Source organism: Saccopteryx leptura, chromosome X, assembly GCF_036850995.1.
Source record: "Saccopteryx leptura isolate mSacLep1 chromosome X, mSacLep1_pri_phased_curated, whole genome shotgun sequence".
Classification (NCBI taxonomy): Eukaryota; Metazoa; Chordata; class Mammalia; order Chiroptera; family Emballonuridae; genus Saccopteryx; species Saccopteryx leptura.
In genome coordinates, this window is record NC_089516.1 from 40,248,902 (window position 1) to 40,268,566 (window position 19,665).

General features: G+C 45.6%; 1 protein-coding gene across 1 annotated transcript in view; it reads left to right on the forward strand.

Annotated features, from left to right (window-relative positions):
- Positions 1-35: 35 nt before the first annotated feature.
- The window catches only part of SMC1A (structural maintenance of chromosomes 1A), a 33,657-nt gene continuing 14,027 nt past the window's right edge, over positions 36-19,665 (forward strand). The window contains exons 1-16 of the mRNA XM_066356068.1: positions 36-223; positions 4,952-5,140; positions 5,251-5,363; positions 6,640-6,843; positions 6,941-7,179; positions 8,207-8,465; positions 8,566-8,706; positions 9,455-9,537; positions 9,678-9,885; positions 10,847-11,032; positions 11,123-11,302; positions 11,390-11,536; positions 11,631-11,768; positions 12,749-12,865; positions 12,969-13,075; positions 16,486-16,627. Of these exons, the coding sequence (XP_066212165.1) occupies positions 115-223; positions 4,952-5,140; positions 5,251-5,363; positions 6,640-6,843; positions 6,941-7,179; positions 8,207-8,465; positions 8,566-8,706; positions 9,455-9,537; positions 9,678-9,885; positions 10,847-11,032; positions 11,123-11,302; positions 11,390-11,536; positions 11,631-11,768; positions 12,749-12,865; positions 12,969-13,075; positions 16,486-16,627 (2,562 nt within the window). The 5' untranslated portion in view covers positions 36-114. The remainder of the gene's footprint in view (positions 224-4,951; positions 5,141-5,250; positions 5,364-6,639; positions 6,844-6,940; positions 7,180-8,206; positions 8,466-8,565; positions 8,707-9,454; positions 9,538-9,677; positions 9,886-10,846; positions 11,033-11,122; positions 11,303-11,389; positions 11,537-11,630; positions 11,769-12,748; positions 12,866-12,968; positions 13,076-16,485; positions 16,628-19,665) is intronic.

Sequence of the window (19,665 nt, forward strand, 5' to 3'; positions counted from 1 at the left end):
ATTCTCGCGAGGTTTGCTATCCGCCCGGCCTGCACTGCGGTGTTTCCCGCGCAGGGTACTCTAGTTCCCGGCGTACGGCGCGGCCATTCGTACCGTCGTCGGGCCGCCGCCAATATGGGATTCCTGAAACTGATAGAGATCGAGAACTTTAAGTCGTACAAGGGTCGACAGATTATCGGACCATTTCAGAGGTTCACCGCCATCATTGGACCCAATGGCTCTGGTGAGATAAACCCCGCTGCGGCCTTGAGCACGTCCGGCCCTAGACCTTTATCCGGCAAACTGGTGTAACCCAGCCACCTGAAATGTCGTGAACCGTAACAGGTTCCTTGCCCCTCCTTAGAGAGTTCTGCCCAAACCCGCTTTCTGTGCTCGGGGGCTTTTGACTTGAACCTCTTCCCTAGGTGTCAGTTGCCCATTCTTCGGGCGGCCCCCCCTCGGGCCTGAGTGGTACGCTCCGGATTGTACGTTACCCCTTCCTCTGCCCCCTCCCGCCAAAAGTGGCGGTCAAAGTCCGTTGCCAGCCGGATTCCCCGTCTTGTATGAACCCTCTGGAAGATGTGGGACTGCTGGTAGCCCTCCTGTGGCCTCCGGTTCCAAACGGTACACTTAACCCGCACTGCTTCACATTGGTATGCTCCAGTTTCTCTGTCAGTCTCTCTCTCTTTTTAAGCTGTCCTTTGGAGGCGGGCAATTTTGAATTTGACACCCAGCTCGCGTCTCCATAGTGCTTGGGGTCTCGACTCCACTCCCGGCCCCCCTTATCTCAGAGGGGGGCTGCCTCTAACTCTTCCATATGCTAGCACTGAAACCATTGAAAATCAGAACTTATTCGCTCACCAGAGCAGTTGAATGCTTACTGTTTTATAAGGAGTACTAATGCAAGGTGCTGTGGAAACAGCCAAGAATAGATTAAGCTACACTCCCAGGGAATTTACATTCCAGAGTAGAAAGACAACAAACAGTAAAGGAGAAAATAAGATAATTTTCGACTGTGATAAGTGCTGTGCAGGAAATGACAGGTTGATGTGATAGAGTAATTGAGTGGTGTCAGTAGTTAACAATACTGTATTGTATATTTAAAGTTTGTAAGAGAGTAAATAGATCTTAAACGTTCTCATCACAAGAAAAAAATTGTAATTAACGTGAGGTGATGGATGTTAACTAAACTTATTGTGATCATTTTGCAATATATACTAATATGGAATCATGTACACCTAAAACTAATATGCGAGTTATATTTCAATAAAGCTGGGGGGGATGAAAAGGGGTCGGGTCAGGCCGCTATTTCATATCTTAACTCTCCATCTCTAACTGACACACCATCGTTTCCTCCCATCTAATGCCCTCAAGGGTTTATTTGGAATCCTGCTGTGCTTTACCACCTCAGAGTTGTTCTAGCTGTTATTTCCCTAGGTGGCTGCCTGGCCTTGCTTAGAGTCTTGCTGAGTTTGGCTCTCTGGCCCTATTGACATTTCCAGCAAGGTAATTCTTTGCTGTGGGGTTGGTCCTGTGCACTGTAGGATGTTTAGCAGCTTCCTTGGCTTCTAGCCACTAGATGACAGTAGCACCCCCCCCCCCCAGGCATGACAAACATTGCTAGATGTCCCCCCGGGTGGGGGCGGGTGCAAAATTATTCCCCCTCCCAACGTCTTGAGAGCCATTGGTCTAGATGGCTAATGCTTGAAGTTGCACTCCAATTTCTTAGGATTTTGGTGTGGAAAGAGGCAGAACCTTTTGGCATTTAGTCTCCTCAACATGGGTAGATTTGTATACCCAGCTCTTCTGAAAAGACACTTGGTCTGACTGCCCCCCTTACCCCCATTCTTCAATGCCCACCTCCATAAAGGCATTACTCAGTTCCCCTCACTGAGTTGTTCTCCTCTGGCACACAATAGACACTTGGTACACATTAACATTTATTTTCTTCTGTCTTGTATTTATGGTATATATTTTTGTGGGTTTTTTTGTTTGTTTTTTGGATTTTTTTTTTGTATTTTCCTGAAGCTGGAAATGGGGAAGCAGTCAGACAGACTCCCACATGCGCCCAACCGGGATCCACCCGGCATGCCCACCAGCGGGCGATGCTCTGCCCATCTGGGGCGTCGCTCTGCCGCAACCAGAGCCATTTTAGCGCCTGAGGCAGAGGCCACGGAGCCATCCTCAGCCAACTTTGCTCCAATGGAGCCTTGGCTGTGGGAGGGGAAGAGAGAGACAGAGAGGAAGGAGAGGGGTAGGGGTGGAGAAGCAGATGGGTGCTTCTCCTGTGTGCCCTGGCCGAGAATCAAACCCGGGACTCCTGCACGCCAGGCCGACGCTCTACCACTGAGCCAACCGGCCAGGGCCTGGTATATGTTTTTGTATGTTCATCACTGGTCTCTGAGTGTCCCAAAGAAGACATACATTTATTTATTTATTTATTTCATTTCTTTTAGGAAGACATTTCATTAAATGTTTTATCACTGTTCAGCTTATAATGCATGTTATAAAACCCCTTGTAATATTGAATGATTGTGAGTAGGGAGGTCCTTGGTTTGAGATGTTCCTACTGCCTCTGGAGAGCATGGGAGAAGCCCAAAAGTTGGAAGTGGGTGCCTAAAGGGCTGACTCCTGGTCTGCACGAAGTGCTAGTTCTTCTGTGATGAGGGAGACATTATTGAGTCCAGACCGGTAAGAATAGGATCACCATTTATTGAGCACCTACTGTGTGTGTTGAGTGCTTTATTTTTTGGGACATTTTACATTGAAAGTCTTACAATGACCCTAGGAGGGAGATCCCATTATCTATGTTTGTATATGAAGAAACTGAGACGCGAAGAGTTGTGATCACTTGCACACTGATTCTCAGAGCCAGGATCAGAACCCATGTCTGTCAAGACCTGTGCTCCTGCCACTCCCAACAGATAACTGGATGCCAGGCATTGTTGTAGATCTTTTACCCACGAGTCATGGATTTCCACGTTTTCCAGGTGAGGGAATGGAAGATCAGCTAAGAAGTAATGAAACTAAGATTACAATCCAAGCTCTTAATCTCTGTATTGTACTGCTGCTGTGGAAGGACCTGGGCTATCATTTTTATAGTTGGGTAGTAGGTAGGTGTTGGAAGTCAGATCCTCAGTTTATAGTCATATAACATGTCTGGGGAGAATCTTGAGATAGGATTTATATAGATTAAACTGTTCCCCACCCCCAACCCCAGTCTAAATTTTTAAAAATATTTTTTTTTCTGAGTCTAAACTGAAGAAAGTTAATATTTGTGACGTCTTTACTGAACAGATAACTGCTCTTAATGTTAAAAATCATACTTATTTCAATAGCTAATAAATACACATGGTACAAAATAAAAAAAATCCCAAAGGATATACAGTAAAAAGAAGACTCCATCTCTTCCCTGACCTATTACTTTCTTTCCTTCCCAGAAGTGACTACTGTTAAACTACATTTTCATGTATTTTTTCCTCTGTCTTTTCCTCTTTCCAAGTTTTTATTATGAAAACTTTCAAACATACATGTGCGTTTTGCTTAGTCATTTGTAAGTAAATTGTAGACTTAATGACATTCACCCCTAAGGGATTCAGCATTCATTTCCTAAAACCATTCTCCTGTGTTACCAATATACCATTATCACACCTAAGAAAGTTAATTTCCTCTTGTCATCAATCATCCAGTTCAAATTCAGGCTTCTCTGATTGCTCTCTAAAATGTCTTTTGGGGATTTTTTGGAACCAAAATCCAATCAAAGTTCATGAACTCCCTTTGCTTATGTTTCAGTAATCTAGTGTTCTGAAATGGTTCTCCTAACCGTTTTTGACACTGACTTTTTAAAAATCCCATGCCAGTTGTCTTTAGAACATCCCACATTCTGTTTGTCTTAAGGTTTCCTCCTGGTGTCATTTACCGTGTTCCTCTAACTGCTCTATTTCCTGTCAACCGGAAACAACGTCTAAAGACTTGTTTAAAATCAGATTAAATATTTTTGACAAGATAATTCATAGATGATACTGTGTCCTTCATATTGTATCACAATAGAAATATACTTTTTTTTAATTGTAAAATAAAATACACAACATAAAACAGCATTGTCACTTCTTTTAAGTATATAGTTCAATAGTATTAAGTATATTCACATTGCTGTGCAACCAGTCTCCTGAACTTTTTCATCTTGCAAAACTGAAGCACTATACCCATAAAATAACACCCCATTTCCCCTTTCCTCGGCACCCCTTTTTTTAAGTGAGGAGAGGAGAGGCAGAGAGATAGACTCCCTCATGTACCCCGACCTGGGATCCATCCTGCAAGCCCCCTACCAGGCGACTCTCTGCCCATCTGGGGCGTTGCTCTTTTGCTGGGCAACCTAGCTGTTTTAGGGCCTGAGGTGAGGCCATGGAGACATCCTCAGCACCTGGAGCCAACTTACTTGAACCATTTTGAGCCATGACTGCGGGAGAAGAGAGAGATTGAGAGAGAAAAGGGAGAGGGGGAAGGGTGGAGAAGCAGATGAGCGCTTCTCCTGTGTGCCCTGACTGGGAATTGAACCTGGGACATCCACACCCCGGGCTGATGCTCTACCACTGAGTAAACTGGCCAGGGCCAGTCCCCCCCCCCTTTTTTTTTAAACTTGGTTAAGAAACTGTTTGGTTTTATATCTTGCTTGTTTTTCCTATTGTGGGCATTTACCTATTATGGTTATTAAAGGTTGTAGAACAGTCTACTTTGTAAATATACTTTTTCCTTCGATGGGGTTCTAGTTTTTGGCTGCTATAAGTAATAACTGCAAAGGGACCATTTTCCTAAGCTTTTGACCCAGGACTTTGGTTGGCTTAGTCTTTTGGGGGGTAGGAAAGTATTGTTTCCTCCCATGAGTCAGAACTGAATGCTTAGGGAACATTCCTGTTCCTCTCAATGTCTCCTTTATACCTTCTTCCCTACCTGACTTTCCCTCCTCCCTTAGGTAAGTCAAATCTCATGGATGCCATCAGTTTTGTATTGGGCGAAAAAACCAGCAACCTGCGTGTAAAGACCCTGAGGGATCTGATCCATGGAGCTCCTGTGGGCAAGCCAGCTGCCAACCGGGCCTTCGTCAGCATGGTCTACTCTGAAGAGGGCGCTGAAGACCGCACCTTTGCCCGGGTTATTGTTGGTGGGTGAGGCTGGCCAGAAGTCTTTGCTTGGGTCCTGGGAGTGGCTAGATTTGTTGGCTTGGGTGAGAGGGAGACCTGACCCTTGGCCAACTTACACATTGTCTTGTAGGGGGTTCCTCTGAGTACAAGATCAACAACAAAGTGGTCCAGCTACACGAGTACAGTGAGGAATTAGAGAAGTTGGGAATTCTCATCAAAGCTCGTAACTTCCTTGTCTTCCAGGTGGGCATTTTAAAAAATATTTTATTTATTGATTTGGGGGGGGGGGGTAAATGGGAAACATGAACTTGTAGTAGTTGCTTCTTGTATGTGCCATGACTGGCAAGCTCGGTGTTTCAAACTGGTGATCTCAGTGCTCCAGGTCAACATCCTATCCCCTGTGGCACCACAGTCATGCTTTTTTTTTTTATTTAACAAATTAAATTGAATGGGGTGACATTGGTCCATAATAACACATAGGTTTCAGGTAAACACCTCTATAGCATTTGAACCCATTCATTGCATTGTGTGCCCATCACCCAAAGTCAGATCATTTTTCATCCCCATACAGTATATTTGTCCTTCTTTACTCCCCTCCCTCACCCTCCCCTCTCATCTTTCTCTGGTAACCACTTTACTTTCGTCTATGTCCATGAGTCTCAGTTTTATATTTCAGTTCAGGTGGGCGTTTTTAACAATGATTGGCTCTCTTCTTTTTGCCAACTCTTAGGCCTGCTCCATCTCTGGCTTCACTTCTGCCCTGAACTAATGTAGCAGCTTCCTCACTGAGCTTTCTAACTAGTCTGGCCTTTGATCTCCTGATCAGCATTAACTCGGGACATATTAAAAATGCACATTCTCCGGCTCCGTCCTAGACCTACAGACTCAGAGACTGTGGGGTGGAGCCCAGCAAGGTGTGTTTTCCCCAAGTTCTCCAGGTCATGATTGTACACACTAAAGTTTGAGAACCACTACCTTAGCATGAAATCCAAATTGCTCTCATTCTGGAAACACCATCCTTTGGCTCTTGCCTACCTCACTAGGCTCATCTGCAAATGCTCTTACCCTCCAACCCTGCACTCCAGCCTAATTAAACCATTTACAGTTCCCCAAATTCACCTGCTTGCTTTGGCCTGCAGGCCTTTGCACATTAACTTTTCCTCTAAGTGAATTAACCTCATCTCTCCCTTTCTTGGTTAATTCTTCCCCATCTTCCAAACTCAGTTTAGATGTCACCTTTGAGAAGCCTTCCATGCAGACACTCCTATCAGTCTCCTACCCCCAGGCTTCATTTAGTCCTTTTCTGTGCTGCTTCTGTCACTGCATATAATACATGATGTTGGCTTTGCTTCTGTCTGTTCTGCTCCTCACTTATCTCAAAAGACCGGGAATGTGTCCTCAAAGCCCAGTATGAAATGCAGCACCCGGTGTGAAGACATCTGAATGATTGAGTAGGAGTGGGTAGGAAGAACTGGGCTGGCAAGGGTCTAAGTGGAGAGAGTGTTTTGACCTTTACTAGGGTGCTGTGGAGTCTATTGCCATGAAGAACCCCAAAGAGAGGACAGCTCTATTTGAAGAGATCAGTCGCTCTGGAGAGCTGGCCCAGGAGTATGACAAGCGAAAAAAGGAAATGGTGAAAGCTGAAGAGGATACACAATTTAATTACCATCGTAAGAAAAATATTGCTGCTGAACGCAAGGAGGCCAAACAAGAGAAAGAAGAGGTAGGTGGTCGGGTTACCTCTGGGCCCTGAGAAGCCAGGATCAGGAGCTCAGTGTCTCACCCGTGCACGCCTCGCCTCCACGTCCCTATTTGCGCAGGCTGACCGCTACCAGCGCCTGAAGGATGAGGTGGTGCGAGCTCAGGTACAGCTACAGCTCTTTAAGCTTTATCACAATGAAGTGGAAATCGAGAAACTCAATAAAGAACTGGCCTCTAAGAATAAGGAGATCGAGAAGGACAAGAAGCGTATGGACAAGGTAGAGGATGAGCTGAAGGAGAAGAAGAAGGAACTGGGCAAAATGATGCGGGAGCAGCAGCAGATTGAGAAGGAGATCAAGTAAGAGGCAGGCCTGGGCCTGTAATCTGTGGGAAACCAAGAAGCTGTCCTGTTTCCTAGGGCTTGTCTGAGCCTGGAGTCTGGTGCCCGTATTGTTTCTCTATTTTCCCCTTGACTTGCTTTGGCCAGTACCAGGTACATTTCTTGACTTGCATTTTAGATAAACGGAGTGTTTACTCAGGCTCTGGGTAGACAGGTACTCAAAAGAGTCAAACTTGAATGGGGTGGTGACTTGCCAAGCAAGAGGAAGCAATGAGAATCCCTGGTACTGGAGTGGTTGGGAATGCCTTCCTAGAAGAGTAAAATTGGTGCTAGAAGTTTAAGGAACAGGGATTTTAAAAGATTAGATCAAATGGGGGACAGCTAAATGAACATGGGATAATTATTGGTGTTGTTACTGAGAGTTCTGGCCTGGCTGCTTGAGGCTAGGGTGGTAGCTTTACCTTATGGAGTGCCTGGAATGTCAGGCTGAAGATTACAGGTAGTTGTCAGACTTCCCCTTTTTTGAGGCTCTGGGGCAGGGGTCCCCAAACTATGGCCCATGGGCTGCATGCGGCCCCCTGAGGCCATTTATCCAGCCCCTGCCACACTTCCGGAAGGGGCACCTCTTTCATTGGTGGTCAGTGAGAGGAGCACATTGACCATCTCATTAGCCAAAAGCAGGCCCATAGTTCCCATTGAAATATTGGTCACTTTGTTGATTTAAATTTACTTGTTCTTTATTTTAAATATTGTATTTGTTCCCGTTTTGTTTTCTTACTTTAAAATAAGATATGTGCAGTGTGCATAGGGAATTTGTTCATGTTTATTTTATAGTCCAGCCCTCCAATGGTCTGAAGGACAGTGAACTGGCCCCCTGTGTAAAAAGTTTGGGAACCCCTGTTCTGGGGCATCAGGTTCTTGTTTTAGGCAATTTCCTGAGGTTGGCCATGGGGGTGGGGACTCAGACACCCCCCCTTTGGGTTAAAAGCCTAGGAACCCTCCTTTCTCAAACAGTGCTGTTTTCCCCCCTACCCTCTGGCAAAAGGGAAAAAGATTCAGAATTGAACCAGAAACGGCCTCAGTACATCAAAGCCAAGGAGAATACCTCCCACAAAATCAAGAAGCTGGAGGCAGCCAAGAAGTCCCTACAGAATGCTCAGAAACATTACAAGAAACGTAAAGGTGACATGGATGAGCTGGAAAAGGAGATGCTGTCCGTGGAGAAAGCCCGGCAGGAGTTTGAGGAACGGATGGAAGAGGAGAGTCAGAGTCAGGGCAGAGACTTGACCCTGGAGGAGAATCAGGTAAGCTCTGGGAGAGTTGGTGGGGCGGGATATGGAGAGCTTGCTGGGCTGGCATGGACCGACCCGTTCTCTGTGTCCTCCTTCCCTGTCTCTAACACAGGTGAAGAAATACCACCGGTTGAAAGAAGAAGCCAGCAAGAGAGCAGCTACCCTGGCCCAGGAGCTGGAGAAGTTCAATAGAGACCAGAAAGCTGACCAGGACCGGCTGGATTTGGAAGAGCGGAAAAAAGTCGAGACAGAGGTGGACATGCGTTCCAGGGATGAGGATGATGGTCTAGAGAGAAAGAAGTCATGATAATCTTAACTGTACTGGTGATAGCTGATGTGGAGCCAGCGCTGACTGTGGTGGGCTCCACACATGTATTCATTCACTTTATTTCTCTTTTTCCAAATGAGGAAGCTAGAGCACAGAGGCGAAGTCATTTGCCTAAGGTCACCTCATTATCAAGTGGCAGAATCAGGATTTGATTCTGAGTAGGGCTCTAAAGCCCACACTTGTAACCAGTAAGATGATAATAATAGAAAATTGTTATAGTATCCCAAGAGCTTACAGTGTTCCAGGTATTCTGCTAAGCACTTTTGGCAGTAGGTATTAATACCAGTAACTACCCAATATTAAGCACTTAATATGTATTTTTCAAAAGGAGGTTACCTACATTTTACAGATGAGAGAAACAGGCACAGAAAGGCCCAGGAAGCTTTACTTGGCCTTGGTTTGAACCTCCCCGAGTGGTGAGGAAGATAGCCCGGGCTGGGTAGAACACTGTGAGAGGCTCTTAGCGGGCCCTGGAAGATGAAATCAGTTAGCTGAGCCACACCGAACACTGTCTGGGTCTGCTTTTTAGTAGGCCTCCTGCAATAGTGACAGGTGGTCCTAGATTGTTGGGCTCTTGGGTAAGCAGGCACATAGTGGCTGTAAACCTGGGCTCCGTGGTCTTGGAGTTAACTTGCTTAGCCCCTGTGATGGAGTATATTTGTCTCTCTCCCAGGCCAAGATCAAGCAAAAGCTGCGGGAGATTGAGGAGAATCAGAAGCGGATTGAGAAACTGGAAGAGTACATCACAACTAGCAAGTATGTGGCTCCACAGCCTTCCCTCTTACTTCCGGGCCTGTTCCTGTGACCCCTTCCTATCCGGACCTCCCTGGGCAGGACCCTCAGAGGCCCTCTCAGCCCAGAGCACTTCCTGACCCTTGTGTCCCCATACTTGGTAGGCAGTCCCTAGAGGAGCAGAAGAAGCTAGAGGGGGAGCTGACAGAGGAAGTGGAGATGGCCAAGCGGCGTATTGATGAGATCAATAAGGAGCTGAACCAGGTGATGGAGCAGCTGGGGGACGCCCGCATTGACCGCCAGGAGAGCAGCCGCCAGCAGCGGAAGGCGGAGATTATGGAGAGCATCAAACGTCTGTATCCTGGCTCTGTGGTAAGAGTGGGGAGAGAGCTTACTTTCACACTTACTTTCACACTCACTGTCTGGTTATTTTCCCAGCAACCCTGTGAGGACAGGATTGCTAATTCTGTTTCTACAGCTGGGAAAACAAACTCAGAGAGGTTATATTGACTTGCCCAGAAGAGCACAACTTATGAGCAGAAGAACTGCAATTCACACATAACTTGTTCTGACTCTTAACCTCATGTTCTTTTTTATCACACCAATTGCATCTTCCTGAAGGTTTTGTCTTGTTGTGTCTGCTCTTCTGTGGGAGGCAGGAAAACAAGAGAGGCCCTTGGAAGGGAGGAGAGGCCAGGGGTCAGAAATTCTCCCCAGAAGTAGCTCTCTGCAGGCTTCAGTATGAACTCCCTTCGCACACCAACTGACTCATTCTCCAGGTTTTATCAGATCTCTTGGCTGCTTGAACCATATCTTGAGAGCCCAGTTGAATATTATCCCTCTGTTGCTCTAATTCCATTGCTGGATTCAGCTCAATTTGGTTCCATAAATACTTCCTGCCCTCTCCTCTAGATGCTGCTGGGAGTTTATGTGGGTGCGTTAGGCTTGGTCCCTGCCCTTGAAGATCTTCCCTTTACCTGATAGTTCTTAAGGGACCATGGTTGGTTTGGGAGGAATGGGAGGAATGAACTTCGAAAAGGGATTTCTTTTGCGGGTGCTTGTGAGGATTTGAGATAATGTGTGTAGGGTGTCTGGTATAGTGTCTGGGGTGGCCGTGGTCTGTGAAGTGGTAAAAGAGGTTTAGAAAGTTGATTTTGGATTCAGACATGACTGCTTAAAGACACTGTTGCTTTGGGGGTCAGAGTAGGCTTTTTCTTCATAGCCTGGGGGCTGTGTTCCTAGTACAGATTCTGGTCTGCCCAAGCTGGGAATTTGGGTTTCTGAGTCAGCTCCCAAAACCTTATGCTTTAATTTTCTCTTCTGACTTCCTCAGTATGGCCGCCTCATTGACCTCTGCCAGCCCACACAAAAGAAGTATCAGATAGCTGTAACCAAGGTTTTGGGCAAGAACATGGATGCCATTATTGTGGACTCGGAGAAAACAGGCCGGGACTGTATTCAGTATATCAAGGAGCAGCGTGGGGAGCCTGAGACCTTCTTGCCTCTTGACTACCTGGAGGTGAGGCCGGCAGGGATGGGTCAGGACAGTGTGTGAAGGCCCCTCTTCCTAGCTCTGCATGTTCTGCCACCTACTGGGCTTCTCCTGCAGGTGAAGCCTACGGATGAGAAACTCCGGGAGCTGAAGGGGGCCAAGCTGGTGATTGATGTGATTCGCTATGAGCCACCTCACATCAAAAAGGCCCTACAGTATGCTTGTGGTAATGCCCTTGTCTGTGACAATGTGGAGGATGCCCGCCGCATTGCCTTTGGAGGTCACCAGCGCCACAAGGTACGGCTTTCCTTGCCCAGATTGGAACTAGACAGGCTTAGCACTGGAGAGTCCTCTCTTCACCTTCTCCTTCTCTCCTCTGTGTAGACAGTGGCGCTGGATGGGACCCTGTTCCAGAAGTCAGGCGTGATCTCTGGTGGGGCCAGCGACCTGAAGGCCAAGGCGAGGCGCTGGGATGAGAAAGCAGTAGACAAGTTGAAGGAGAAGAAGGAGCGGTTGACAGAGGAACTGAAAGTAAGCCCTGGGGAGCACTGTCCCTAGGAGTAGAGGTCCTAAGCTCAGGCCAACCACCTTCTTACCACTCTACCCTGCTTTCTGTCCACTTCAGGAGCAGATGAAAGCAAAGCGGAAAGAGGCAGAGCTACGTCAGGTACAGTCTCAAGCCCATGGCCTGCAGATGCGGCTCAAGTACTCCCAGAGTGACTTAGAACAGACCAAGACACGACATCTGGCCCTGAATCTGCAGGTGGGGGTCTGGCCTCAGCCCTGTTTTCTTTTTTTTTCTTTTCTTTTTTTTTTTTTTTGTATTTTTCTGAAGCTGGAAACGGGGAGGCAGTCAGACAGACTCCCATATGCGTCCGACCGGGATCCACCCGGCATGCCCACCAGGGGGCGATGCTCTGCCCATCTGGCTCAGCCCTGTTTTCTAAAGACGACCTCTCTAGTCCTGGCCTGGGTTTCTCTGGGGGTAGAGAACTTGTCCCACTTCTCTCTCCTCCCGGGCTGCTCCAGGGAACCAAGCATAGCATAGAGCCACCAGGGATTCATATCTTGGCTCTGTAGGGCCTTATGCAAATTACTTAACCTCTCAATGTTCATTTTCTTATTGTTATCTGTAAAATGGGAGTTAGAATACTACCTGCTTTATAGGGCCATTGTGAAGATTGAATGCGTTAATAATTAAGTGCTTAGACTGATTTCTTGGCACCCAGTAAATGTTTAGTAAATGTTAGGTGCTATTTTTAGTATAATTCATTTAATAAATATTTGAGCTTTTAAAAGTGAGTTGAAAGTAAGCTACGTGCTCTTCAGTCTCTGGGTGGGAGTATGCTTCTAAATATGTTAATGTGTTCAATTATGAGGTGCTTCCCCAGATGACCCGGAGGTATCATGTAAATTGGTTGTGTGTGTGTGTGTGTGTGTGGTATTTGCTTTTTTCTAAAATGAAAAAGTCTGAATTCTAAAACATCTGGCTACAAGGTTTATAGATCAGGGAGCATGTTTACTGTGTGCCCAGCCTGTGGATTGAAGTGGGCTGACTGGAGGCCAGGGAGGAAGCTGTGTGGTAGTTCAAGAGACGGTGGAGCTTTGACTTGAGCTGAGTCACGCTCTCAGCTTGTGGAAAGCCAGCCCTTCACGTCCGTGGGCGGCCCAGTGTGCTCAGGGTGGCTCTTTTCCTCCAAGGAGTCTGGTCTCTTTTTACCCTTTCAACCCCATTTCCTGTAGGAAAAGTCCAAGCTGGAGAGTGAGCTAGCCAACTTTGGGCCTCGCATCAATGACATCAAGAGAATTATCCAGAGCCGAGAGAGAGAGATGAAAGACTTGAAGGAGAAGATGAACCAGGTTGGTGGGGGGTGAGCCACATCTGCTTGTGTATCCAGGTGGGACGGGGACTGGAAGCAGCACTCTGACCCAAAGGACCTCTGCCCTCCTTTGCTTCTCTCAGGTAGAGGACGAGGTATTTGAAGAGTTTTGTCGGGAGATTGGTGTGCGTAACATTCGGGAGTTTGAGGAAGAGAAGGTGAAGAGACAGAATGAAATAGCCAAGAAGCGGTAAGTGGAAGTGTAGAGGCTACAATTCCTTTAACACCCCCAGCCTGATATCCTGGAAGGTCAGATGCCATCATAAGACAGGGAGCAACTCTTACAAAGATAGGCATTTATTGTAGGTCAGTTTTAGAGAACAGGGACACTAGGGAGGTAGTGTTGCATAGTCTAGCAGTTAAGAGTGCTAACTTTAAAAGTGGTTTACCTAGGCCTGACTGGTGGTGGCACAGTGCATAGAGCGTCAGCCTGGGACACTGAGGTCTCTGATTCAGAACCCTGAGGTCGTGGGGCTTGAATGTGGGCTTGTCTGGCTTGAGCACAGGCTTGCCAGCTGGAGCACAGGATCATCGACATGATCCTAAGGTCGCTGGCTTGAGCATGCAGTCACTGGCTTGGCTTGAGCACCCCGGTCAAGGCACATATGAGAAGCAACCAGTGAACAAGTAAAGTGATGTGACTACAGGTAAATGCTTCTCATCTCTCTCCTTTCCTGTTTCTCTCTCTCTCTCTCTCTCTCTCTCTCTCTCTCTCTCTCACACACACACACACACACACACACACTTAAAAAAGTGGTTTGCCTGGGTTAAAAATCCCAGCCCCACAGCCCTGGCTGGTTGGCTCAGCGGTAGAGCGTCGGCCTGGCGTGCGGGGGACCCGGGTTCGATTCCCGGCCAGGGCACATAGGAGAAGCGCCCATTTGCTTCTCCACCCCCACCCCTCCTTCCTCTCTGTCTCTCTCTTCCCCTCCCACAGCCAAGGCTCCATTGGAGCAAAGATGGCCCGGGCGCTGGGGATGGCTCCTTGGCCTCTGCCCCAGGCGCTAGAGTGGCTCTGGTCGCAGCAGAGCGACGCCCCGGAGGGGCAGAGCATTGCCCCCTGGTGGGCAGAGCGTCGCCCCTGGTGGGCGTGCCGGGTGGATCCCGGTCGGGCGCATGCGGGAGTCTGTCTGACTGTCTCTCCCCATTTCCGGCTTCGGAAAAATACAGAAAAAAAAAATCCCAGCCCCACAACTCATTATATTGGACAGTGACTTGTTCTCTTGATTCCTTGTTTCTTTATAAAATGGGATATTAATGACACCTGTCTCATGGCATTGTTGGGCAAATCAGGTGAAATAATCCTTATAAAATATTTAGCATAATATTGAGCATTTCCTAAGCCATAAATGTATACTTTTATTATCATTATCCTGATGGGCAGTGCAGAGGAGGAGGAACAATGTTCTAGGTTGGAAGAATAGTAAAAACAAAATAGTTTTTCCTCTCTTCCCCACTTCAGTTTATTCCTTTGTTCAACACTCCTTTCTTGAGTACCTATGCTATGCCAAGTTGTCCTGTGCTACGCATTGGAGGGGGTTAGGAAATGGTGTAAGACAGTTTGGGGCAGTAGGGTGTTGGTGGCAATGTAGACAGCCATTACTGGGGGAAAGTAAAATTAAATGTGATGAATATACGGATTATTGAATACTGTATAGCATTTTAAAACAAGAACTAGATTTATGGGCAGTACCATGGATATATTTATAGCACTGTGCATTTGTGTATATTTAAAAACAAAATGACTTTTTACAATGATATGCTTTTTAAGGCTGTATACAAATGTGTGTGTGTCTATGTCACATCCTTACAGGCTCACTGTAAGGAAGATAATGGGAATGAAAATCAGGGATTGATCCAAAGGAGACAAAGGAGGGGTCTTGCACAGAAAATAGTCATAAGTGTCTTAGGAACTGTGGGGTGTGATTAACTCAATTGAGCCTAAAAGGGAGAAACCCAACAAAGTGTAGTAGAAACTAGGAACCTGCTCACAGCTTTCAGGAAAGGTTTTACAGAACAAGGAATAATAAACTGGAGACCTGTAGAGTAAGTAGGATTCAGCCAGCCAGGCAGCTAAGAGTCCCAGATAGTATGAATAGCGTGCTCAGAGGTGTGAGAGGCCGTGCCTTGTTTTGTAAACTAAAGAGTGTTTACTGTCAGGAGCATAGAAACAGAGTCAAGTGGAAGGCAGGGATGGTGGAGAGGTGAGCGGGGGCCAGATCACAGGCGGCTTTATGAGTCATGCTTAGGAAATTGGACTTAAAATTGCATAGCTCAAAATTGTATCGTTAATTGCATTCTATTTGGATTATAGTGACTAACAGGTTTAAACTGCTAGCGTGACATCTGGCAGCATCTGTCACACCATCTTGAGAGTATAAGGCAGTTGGAAGTTAGCTCTGCGTGGCCTACTAGTATCTGTATGCTGATTGCATACTCTTTGAATTTCTGAAGAGATGGGGAGGAAGGCAGTAACAGGAATCTAATATTTTCTCCATAGTTTTTACTACCTAAGCTCTGCCCTTTACAAGTTCTGGAATCTTGAGGTGAAGATAATAGTAGGAAAAAGTTGATATGACCTGAATACCTAGCAATAATGATGGTAACTAAAATTTACTGAGTACTTGCTAGGTGCCAGGTATGGTTCTAAGGACATTATACATATTAACTCATTAAAACAACTCCCAGTAACTTCAGGGTAAGTACTACTATTATTTCCATTTTACAGAAGAGGAACAGGCATGGAGAGGATAACTAACTTGCCCAAGAGTACACGGCTAGTAAATGGTCAGGTTGGGATACCAACCCTTTCATCCCACCACATTGTGCTACACTGATGCCATAGACCAGTGCTCCCCAACCTTTTTTGGGCCACGGACCCGTTTAATGTCAGAAAATATTTTCACGGGCCGGCCTTTAGGGTGGGACGGATAAATGTATCATGTGACCGAGACAAGCATCAAGAGTGAGTCTTAGACGGATGTAACAGAGGGAATCTGGTCATTTTTTAAAAATAAAACATCGTTCAGACTTAAATATAAATAAAATGGAAATAATGTAAGTTATTTATTCTTTCTCTGTGGACCGGTACCAGTCCGCAGCCCGGGGGTTGGGGACCACTGCCATAGAAGGAGCCCAGGTTTGGTGTTAGACCTGGGTTTCAGTGTAACATTTGCCATTTACTAGCTCTGTGACCTTGAGCAAAGTCTTTTACCTCTTGGCCCAAGTTTCCTCATTTGAAAAAGCAGGACAATCCTACTTGTGGAACTGTTGATTAGAGGACTAGAAGTAATGTATATAAAGTATACAAAAGCTTAATAAATAGGAATTACCATAGCTGGTGGGTTCAGGTGGACCTTTTATGCTTCTATCTAGGAAGTCGGCAGGTCCTCCAGTATTTAAGGGGGGTCTAATGGGTTTTGGCCCAATCTCCCTCGCCTTGTGCCATCTGTCTCCACAAGGCGAGGCTGAGCACCTTAGTTCTCCAACTTCAGGGAACTCTTGTATGTGGTTATAGACGAATGAGCTGAGTGGTGAATGAAATCCAGCAGTAACCCTGGGTCCCTCTGCCCTGGGCCTAGTTCTCCTCTCTCCCCACAGTTTGGAGTTTGAGAATCAGAAGACTCGCTTGGGCATCCAGTTGGATTTTGAAAAGAACCAACTGAAGGAGGACCAGGATAAAGTACACATGTGGGAGCAAACCGTGAAAAAGGATGAAAATGAGATCGAAAAGCTCAAGAAGGTAAGGAAGGACAGCATGAAAAGACAGACTGAAAACTGGGAGAAAAATTGGAAGAGATAATAAAGGGGTGATACCCATCATTTATAAAGCTCCAGTCGAAATCGAAAAAACGCCCAACTCTAAATAGAAAATAAAATGGGGTATGTGACAGAAACAGTTCAAGAAGAGGTTCAAATAGCCCATAAAAACATACACATAATTTAGTTACTAGAAATTGGAGAAATGCAAATTAAAGCAAGAATCAGGTATAATTTGTTTCCTATCACATTGCCCATGATTTTTTAAAAAAGGATAATACATACTTAGTACTGGCCACGTACACGAGACCAGCATTCTCAAGCCATATAGCACCATTCATTGAGTCTTTTTTTTTTTTTTTTTGTATTTTTCTGAAGTTGGAAACGGGGAGGCAGTCAGACAGACTCCTGCATGCACCCGACTGGGATCCACCCGGCACGCCCACCAGCGGGCATCGTTCTGCCACAACCAGAGCCATTCTAGGGCCTGAGGCAGAGGCCACAGAGCCATCCTCAGTGCCCTGGCCAACTCTGCTCCAATGGAGCCTTGGCTGCAGGAGGGGAAGAGAGAGACAGAGAGGAAGGAGAGGGGGAGGGGTGGAGAAGCAGATGGGCGCTTCTCCTGTGTGCCCTGGCCAGGAATCGAACCCGGGACTCCTGCTCGCCAGGCCGATGCTCTACCACTGAGCCAACCGGCCAGGGCCTCATTGAGAGTCTTGAGAATATGTTTAGCCCCTCAAACTCAGTAATACCTGAGCAAATCCAAAGTGCTGGCACAGCTTTGTACACACAGGTTGATGTTTATTGCAAGCATTTGTAGTTCCATATGGGAAGCTATCCAATGCCCCCTGGGAATTAGAAATTTAGAAAATTATATTGCATTTATACAAGTATATATATATAGTTTAATGCTCTTCAAATTTTAGTAATACATGGACCCCCTTTAAAGGGCTTTTCCCAAGATCTCCAGTATTGGCCTTTAAAAATTCTTAAGATTGTTTAAATATATACAAACATACAGGATGGGGCAAACATAGGTTTATAGCTGTTCGTATGGAAACTACAATAGTAAAAAAAAAAAATACAAGAATAAACTCTGTGTTTTGTGTATTCACAACTGAACCTATGTTTGCCCCACCCTGTGTAGTTAGAACACTTGAGCAGAAAGGCAAGGCAGTTACAAATTGAATTTTGTAGTTAGCCACATTCAGTGCAACAGAGGATGGTGTTTTGCCGAAACCGAGTCCCTTTCTACAGTACATGTGCTGCTAGCTGCCATGGCTCCAGTCCTATTAGTTGAGCGTGCCTGTGCCCCTGGGTATGGCCTGATGACTCACATTTCCCACACCCCTTCTCTTTAAATTAAATTCCTGTGAAATCTTTGCCCCTCATAGCATTACTTACTGAGGTGCTTTGGTCCTCACTTGGTTTGAACGTATTATGACTTCTGTCTGCCTATGTTGTTGGTTTGTGGGGTTTGTTTTTGTTTTCGTTTTTTTTTTTTTTTCATTAAACCTCAGTGGTTAAAGTAGTTTATCCTATTTGGTTTCACTAGAATCTTAAGTGCCAATGCAGATTGGGCAGTAAAATGCTGGGGCAGGACTAGGTGTGCATCTGGATGTTCCAGAATCATAGATTTCTATGACTTTTTGACACTTTAATTTGAAATCATTTTAAACTTGGCAGAAAGTTGCAAAAATAATACAAACAGCTGCCATCTACCTGTCACCAAGGTTCATCAGTCATTAACATGTTGCTGTATTTGTTTTTGCATGTTCTCTCTGTATGTATGTTCTCTATGCGTGTTCTCTGTGTGTGTGCATGTTCTCTATTTTGTATATTCTCTGTGTACATATTCTCTGTATATTCTCTCTGTGCATGTTCTCTGTGTGTGCATGTTCTCTGTATGCATATTCTCTCTGTTTGCATGTTCTCTGTATGCATATTCTCTCTGCATGTTCTCTGTGCATATTCTCTGTATATTCTCTGTATGCATGTTCTCTCTGTGCATGTTCTCTAGTACTCTGTGCATATTCTCTGTATGTTCTCTCTGTGCATGTTCTCTGTGTGTGCATATTCTCTGTATGCATATTCTCTCTGTGTGCATGTTCTCTGTATATTCTCTGTATGCATATTCTCTCTGTGTGCATGTTCTCTGTGTGTGCATGTTCTCTAGTACTCTGTGCATATTCTCTATGTATGTTCTCTCTGCATGTTCTCTGTGTGTGCATATTCTCTATGCATATTCTCTCTGTGTGCATGTTCTCTGTGTGTGCATGTTCTCTAGTACTCTGTGCATATTCTCTATGTATGTTCTCTCTGCATGTTCTCTGTGTGTGCATATTCTCTATGCATATTCTCTCTGTGTGCATGTTCTCTGTATATTCTCTGTATGCATGTTCTCTGTGTGTGCATATTCTCTATGCATATTCTCTCTGTGTGCATGTTCTCTGTATATTCTCTGTATGCATGTTCTCTGTGTGTGCATGTTCTCTAGTACTCTGCATATTCTCTATGTATGTTCTCTCTGCATATTCTCTGTGTGCATATTCTCTATACATATTCTCTCTGTGTGCATGTTCTCTATGTATGTTCTCTGTGTGCGTATTTTCTATGTGCGTTCTCTGTGTATGCATGTTCTCTGTGTGTGCATGTTCTCTATGTATGTTCTCTGTGTGTATGTTCTCTGCATATTCTCCCTGTATGCATGTTCTGTGTGTGCATGTTCTCTGTGTATGTTCTCTGTGTATGTTCTCTGCATATTCTCTCTGTATGCATGTTCTCTGTGTGTGCATATTCTCTGTGTGTGCATGTTCTCTGTGTGTACATGTTCTCTCTGTGTGCATGTTCTCTGTTTGTATGTTCTCTGTTTGTATGTTCTCTGTGTGTGCATGTTCTCCCTGTGTGCATGTTCTCTCTCTGTATGCATGTTCTCTCTGTATGCATATTATTTTTTATGAGCCATTTGAGAGTAAGTTGCCAATACATCCTCTTTATGTGAATTGAAGATCAAAATGAAAA